Source organism: Lactuca sativa, chromosome 9, assembly GCF_002870075.4.
Source record: "Lactuca sativa cultivar Salinas chromosome 9, Lsat_Salinas_v11, whole genome shotgun sequence".
Classification (NCBI taxonomy): Eukaryota; Viridiplantae; Streptophyta; class Magnoliopsida; order Asterales; family Asteraceae; genus Lactuca; species Lactuca sativa.
In genome coordinates this window covers 131,186,161-131,193,041 of record NC_056631.2, presented here as the reverse complement: position 1 = coordinate 131,193,041, position 6,881 = coordinate 131,186,161, and the positions used below count along the sequence as shown (strand labels likewise).

General features: G+C 31.3%; 1 protein-coding gene across 1 annotated transcript; it reads left to right on the top strand.

Annotated features, from left to right (window-relative positions):
* Nucleotides 1-1,552: 1,552 nt before the first annotated feature.
* On the top strand, nucleotides 1,553-3,502 carry LOC111885262 (ubiquitin-fold modifier-conjugating enzyme 1). The gene is made up of 3 exons (XM_023881530.3): nucleotides 1,553-1,983; nucleotides 2,989-3,050; nucleotides 3,183-3,502. Exons 1-3 carry the CDS (start codon nucleotides 1,651-1,653, stop codon nucleotides 3,313-3,315), a joined length of 528 nt encoding a protein of 175 aa, XP_023737298.1. The 5' UTR covers nucleotides 1,553-1,650; the 3' UTR covers nucleotides 3,316-3,502.
* The last annotated feature ends 3,379 nt before the right edge of the window (nucleotides 3,503-6,881 follow it).

Genomic DNA, 6,881 nt, shown 5'->3' with positions numbered 1-6,881 from the left:
CATAACTCAACTTACAGGGGGGTTTAGCGAGGAACCAGGCTCTGCGGAGCAGAACTTCCGAGCTGAAAAACTCTTTTTTTCGGAGCCTTCGGGCGCTCCAGGGCTTTCCTCTAGCACCTTGAGGTTACTAGGGCTTTGGGAGGGTTTTGGGAGGCTTAGAGAGAAGTTAGAGAAAGAAGTGAAGGGGGTTGGTATGAAAAATGAAGGCACTCTTGCATGGTATTATAGGTTGGAAATGGATCCTACTTGTCGTGTTTTGGCCTCCAACTCATCGACTAGGTGTAACATGTCACCATCTAGTAGCAAGGCTTGAGGAGGAAGCAATGATCCAGATTAAGCCACGTCACCCCTTTCGCACCAACACCATTCTGACTTCTAGATTCCGTAACTTTCGCATACAAGCTCTATTTTTGACGTTCTTTATATCCACACGTAGGTGGAGATGTACTTTACAACTTTCGTTTAGACTCTGTCGGCTAATTTTCAACTGATTTTAAATTTAACAGTATGAGAAGATTACATTGTTAACAATCGTGTAAAATTCATAACTTTTACATACGGACTCCGTTTTCAACTGTCTTTTTATTGTTGAGATCCTATTAATGAGATCTTCAATTCTCATTTAGGTTGTTTCGGCTAAAAATCGCTCGATCTGAAATTCGAATTTCGGGCTGTATACTGCTATGCGAAATCTTAGAAAAATCATAATTTCCTCATACAAAGTCAGATTTTGACGTTCTTTTTATGTACATTCTCGATTTAACGAATAATATAACTTTCACTTACATCTCTAAGGCTAACAAGTAGTTTATCAAAAATTCACTTTTTACGATTCCCGGTGTCGTGCCGGTTTTGCCTTAAAACTTCGATAGGTTATAACTTATTCGCTATAACTCGGATTTCGGCGTTCTTTATATGTACGGACCCTTGTGACATATACTATAACTTGGTTAAGATTATTTATTCTAAATAATCTTGTATCAGAAAGTCATTTTCGACGTTTATTGTCTCTAAATTGGCTAGCCCGAATCTGTGGGTGTTACACCCTGAAACTTCTTCATCTGCGCGTAAAGGATTGGGAACCTGATGACAGATTCTTATACTCTTGAGCAGAGGATTACTATTACTTGGGGCAATTCTTGGAGATGGAGTATGTTTCCTTGGTGGAGAGGGAGATGTTGGCTAATGAATATCTATCGTTGAGGTAGACGACAAAGTCAGTAACGGAGATCATCTAGATGTTTACCAAGAGAGCTTTTTTCCGTCTCAAGTATTCTGCTTCGAAGCAGGCCTAGATGTCGCGATACTTGAGCATGCTCAAGACTGGGATCGAGAGTTTGTGTCTACCCAGCGATACCGTACCCTCTCCGTACCTTCTCCAAGTTCTTTGTGTGCACGACCATTGTTCGTTGTCACCTCAACCACGAACCGGTTCGTGAAGAGTATACCGGTAGGTCTAAGAAGAGGATAGGAGAAGAAAAGCTAAGGATATTTGATTTTTTTCTTTTAATATATTAAGTTGGGAAATAGAGGATTAGAGGGTTAAGTTTTTTTAGGCGAAATAAAGGGCTTTCAAGTTCAAGTTCTCGCTGCACAGAAATTATTGTCCTTTGGTTTCTCTAGGGTTAGAGCTCCGAATCAACGACGGCAATGGAGGGATGGGATCCGACCACCAAGTCAACATTGACACAAATTCCTCTCCTAACAGTTAAAGCCGGTCCTCGCGACGGCGCCGCTTGGACTCAGCGTCTGAAGGAGGAGTACAAAGCGTTGATCGCCTATACTTCAATGAACAAATCCAGAGACAACGATTGGTTTCGTATCTCCGCTGCTAATCCAGAAGGAACACGATGGACAGGAAAGTGTTGGTATGTGCATAATTTGCTCAAGTATGAATTTGATCTCCAATTTGATATTCCGGTGACCTACCCTGCCACAGCTCCTGAACTTGAGCTTCCCCAACTCGATGGCAAGACTCACAAGGTTCGTAAAGAAACCCATTTTTATGCAGTTTTGCATATTTTAAGTCAATTTTAAGATCTTACAGTATCGATGATTGTTAGTCGATTTTGGCTGTTTATATTTCAATAGGAAAACCTTGATTATCAATTCATATTTCATAGGATCCATTTCAACTTTAAGTTGGCGTGAATTTAACGCCTTGTTCTTAACTATTTTTATACAAAAATTGAAGATACCGTAGCAACTCCTGTTATGAGATGTGATGAAGGACCCACACAATAGAGAAATTAGGAAAGCTATAGATGTCTTAGTTTCTGGTTATTTCTTTTGAATCAAAATCAGTATCATCTTTGGGTAGCTGAATTGACTCTTTTACTGGACTCTGCTTGCTGAGTTGGGTTACTAGTCTAAGGGGGTGTTTGGCTTAGCTTTTCACAGCTAAAAGTCCTTTTTGTAAAAGAAAAAAAAACAAAAAGATGTTTGGCAAACTAGGAACTTTTGGAGTTTTAATACAAGAAAAATCATCTTTTTGGAAAAGTCAGGAAATCCTGACTTTTTGTAACTTTTTGGAAAAGATCTTTTGAGCTTTTAAAAGCTAAGCCAAACACCCCCTAAGAATCAATATAAAAAACTAATTGGAGTGCAATTAAATACCAAACTACTTATGCATGCTCAGGAATCTTGCATTAAGTAATACATATTCAGGTGAAAAAAAACTGTATTTAGTTAGAAAGAATGCGAGGCATATCAAATTATCAATGAATCCTATTTATGCAAAAGGGCTATTCTTCTAGTAACCTTTGAGCTGGCTCACACAACCACCCATGCCAAAGCATCATGTGAGATGTAATGTCTGCAAAAAGGGCTTGACAATAATCGTTTTTTGCAAAAAAAAAAAAAAAAAAAAAAAAAAACATTGTAGCTACAATAACTTAGTTTAAGATGGATGGATTTGTTTGTAAAGAAGTGATAGAGTCTATTCTTATGTTTTTATTAAATTTTTGTTCATGTTGTGGCTGGCTACAGATGTATAGAGGAGGGAAGATTTGCTTGACGGTGCATTTCAAGCCACTCTGGGCTAAAAACTCGTAAGAATTTTATGTAATAGATTCATCATATTTATGAACAAGCCTCTACCAGGACTCGTTATGTAAACAAATAAAAGTTTAGAAATTTGTATCCATTATTATTTTATATAAAGTGAGGTTTGTATATTTCAGGCCTAGATTTGGTATAGCACATGCGCTTTGTTTGGGGCTTGCACCGTGGCTTGCAGCGGAAATACCAGTTCTTGTGGATTCTGGCATGATCAAGCATAAAGATGATGCCGTCTCCACCAGTGAGGCATGCTAGTTTCTTGTTATTATCTTATCGCTTAACAATACAATATACAATGTTATATAACATCACAATTTCCCTTTTCGACTTGAGTTGTGCTTTGGCTGAATCACATACAATAAGTATCCGTATCCCGGACTAACTCTGCAATATATGATTCCGATGCCTGCAATTGAATCAAAAACTTTAATTTATACTCTAATTTTGCAATGCAAGATTGTCGCTGACAATTGTTTCTTTTAAGGCCAAGTACAAGAAATAGCAATGTAGTTTCATTCATCTGTGCATAATATTTCATTTTTTTATGTAACTTTTTTTCATATCAAGGCATTGTAATTTCAATTTTTTTTTGGATACTATACTTTGAAAAAGCTACCAGATTATAATTGTGAAAATTGATGTATAGTGTTTAGTTAAATTACTATAATTGGATAGATTTTTGATGTATGGAGAAGTGATAGCACGGTGTTATTATTATAAACAAATTAATGAAACTATGTTGCTATATCTTTTATTCAACACATTTAATAAATGTTAGGTCTTTTGAAAATTGTGATCGTTTTGGATGATGATAAAACTCTATTTTTTATTTTGGTCATTGATTCATCTTAAATTCATTTAAGTGTTTTTTTTAAACAGCAAATCTATAATAAATCAAAATCATTTTTAACAAATGTTATATTCTAATTGAATTTGACACATGTAATTTTTTAAGTTTTTTAGAATTAATTTTTTCCACTTGTTATTTTCTTATGTTTTCCATTTTCTTAAATTATATATATATATATATATATATATATATATATATATATATATATATATATATATATATATATATATATATATATATATATACACACACAGACTAGGTGTGAGACCCATGTATTAAATGAGTTACTTAAAAAAATATATATGAAATTTTAACAATTTGAGAAGTTTGAATTTATTAAAAAAATTGAGAATTTTTTTTGAATTATTAAAATTAATGAAACTTTAATAAATTGAATACATTATATATATAAATCATTTCTAATGAAATACCTTACATAATAAATGTGGAATTTTAATTTAATAAAATGAAAATTACAATAAAATGACAAGTGTAAAATAGAAAATTTAAAAATTATAGAAAATGTCATGTGTCCAAATGAATGAGAAGATGACATGTGGCAAAAATATTTTGATTTATTAGAGAGGATATATAGAAAACTACAATCAAATAAATAAGAGCATTGAGTGGTTGAATGTATAAATAAAGATATTACATAAACATACATTTAAATCAAAAGAAAAAACTAATATTCGTCAACTTTGCTAAATCAAAAAAACTTATATCAATTTTATGAATCTTCTTTCTTCATTTAACAACATTCAACCATAGAAACTTGATGACAATTCTTCACTAACCTGCAATCAACATATTTTTCTTGAAAAGAAGAATCAGAAAGATATTCCAAACAAAACATTAATATTTGGAGAGTCACATTCAAGATTGAGTAATACACACAAATCACATATAAAGATTAAATGAGAAACTGAATATAAAGAAAGAATAGAAAAACTTCATTTGTTTTGGTTGAAAGAAAAAATCATATTACAATTACCATCGATGCGACATAACTAATTTCTTCAAATCTGATATTTTGATCGTGAATGCTTCAACTATACGAAAACTTTTGAATCACAATATCTTCAAATCCTTCTTACTTATACGACTTTATATAACATAAAAGATACGGAATATTGACTTTTTTATAGTAAAGTTTTCACTAAATGCTAATTAAACATAATATAAGTTATAAAACTTTTGAGTGTTAAATCATAATTAAGAAAACTTTTGAGTTGTATTAGTTAAAAAAAAGGGTTTCAAATGCATGAGATTCAAGAAAAAATGCTAGCTATATATATATATATATATATATATATATATATATATATATATATATATATATATATATATATATATATATATATATATATATATATATATAGAGAGAGAGAGAGAGAGAGAGAGAGAGAGAGAGAGAGAGAGAGAGAAAGAGAGAGAGAGGTTCATATGTGGATAGTCATTTATTGTGTGGATGTAGGTACTAATCAAATTTTAATAAAAATTAAATTATTAGTTAATAATGAAAGGGTATAATGGTAATCTTAATTATAAGTAATTATAGTAAAAAAATTAAATTAAGTAATATCCCTTAATTTATGGTATCGCTGTCACCTTATAACAAACATCATCGTCGTCTTAACAACAAAAAATATCGATCTCAACCCTACCCGCAAAACCTTGAATTGCCGACCACAAAATTCTTAGAAGTCGCTTTTTGATAGCATTTCACAAATTAAAAAATGTCAAATTGGAGACACGTAAGTATCACTTTTTGTTATTGAAACGTGTCTTCTTTTTTTTTTTTTTTTTTTTTTTTTTTTTTTTTTTTTTCCATAAATCTTTAATTTTTATTTCTTTTAATTTTTTCTATTAAAGAGTTATTGATGAAGATGAATATAATTAATTCATTTTGTTTACTTTTTTACATTGATGCCTACTACGAATGTTTTTGTTTATAGACTTTATCTATTTTATTTTTTGAATATTGATAATTCCTTTAGTAAACTCATTGATATATATGTTTTTGGTGTGTTATGGTCCATTTCATGCCACCCTGATCGCTGGTGATCTAAATCATATTTTAGAATAATTAAGTTTGATATGTTCATTGGGTTCACTACAGAAGGTAACCATGGAAAAGAAATATTACGACGAGGATCTTGAAAGTCTGAATCAAGGCTGAATCTAGGACGATTTCTTAGGGATTCCAATTCAAGGTTCTTGATGTGTGAATTCAATTCACAAATTTACGATTTCAATCATTTATCATGTCTCATAGAGGATTAAGGTAATTCAATTTTCAAATTTGTTATATCACACGTCCATGCGTCATGTCCATGATTTTTTAAAACATAGTTATGCAAATTGTTAATGGGATAGTGGAATTATCATCTTTTTGAACTGTAATATTACAACTCTTAAATGATCAAACACAAATACAAAGGAATTTTTTTTTGGTGATTTGTCATTTGCGCTCATTTTTTTTAGAAAACATGTTATTTTCATTTTTTATATTTCTTTTACTTTCTTACATTTTACATTCCATTTTCTTGGTTTGTTTAACATTATAAACTTCCATTTTACATTGATATATAATAATGGTGATGGGTAACTCGGCCATAATTTAATCTTAAATTTTCAATTCTGTCGGAATGGAATCACGAATTTTAATTCTGTTGGAATGGAATATGAATATTTCCATTTATGCATTTTCTATAATTCTTGATTCTTGGTTTTGGTGCATTTCATAAGTCCGCATATTTTTCCAAAGGAATTTAGTTTTTTAATTTTCATTTACTAATGCATTATTGGATTCTAAACTACAATTAGATTTGGTTTCACAGAAGTTGAAGCTCAAAGAACGGACCACAAAATTGAAAGTGATTCTTAAGAGCAATATTCTTTTAGAATGTATTAGTGTCTTTGTTAGATTTTGATGTTTTTTCCCAATTTGAAAGTGTTTTTAGTTTTA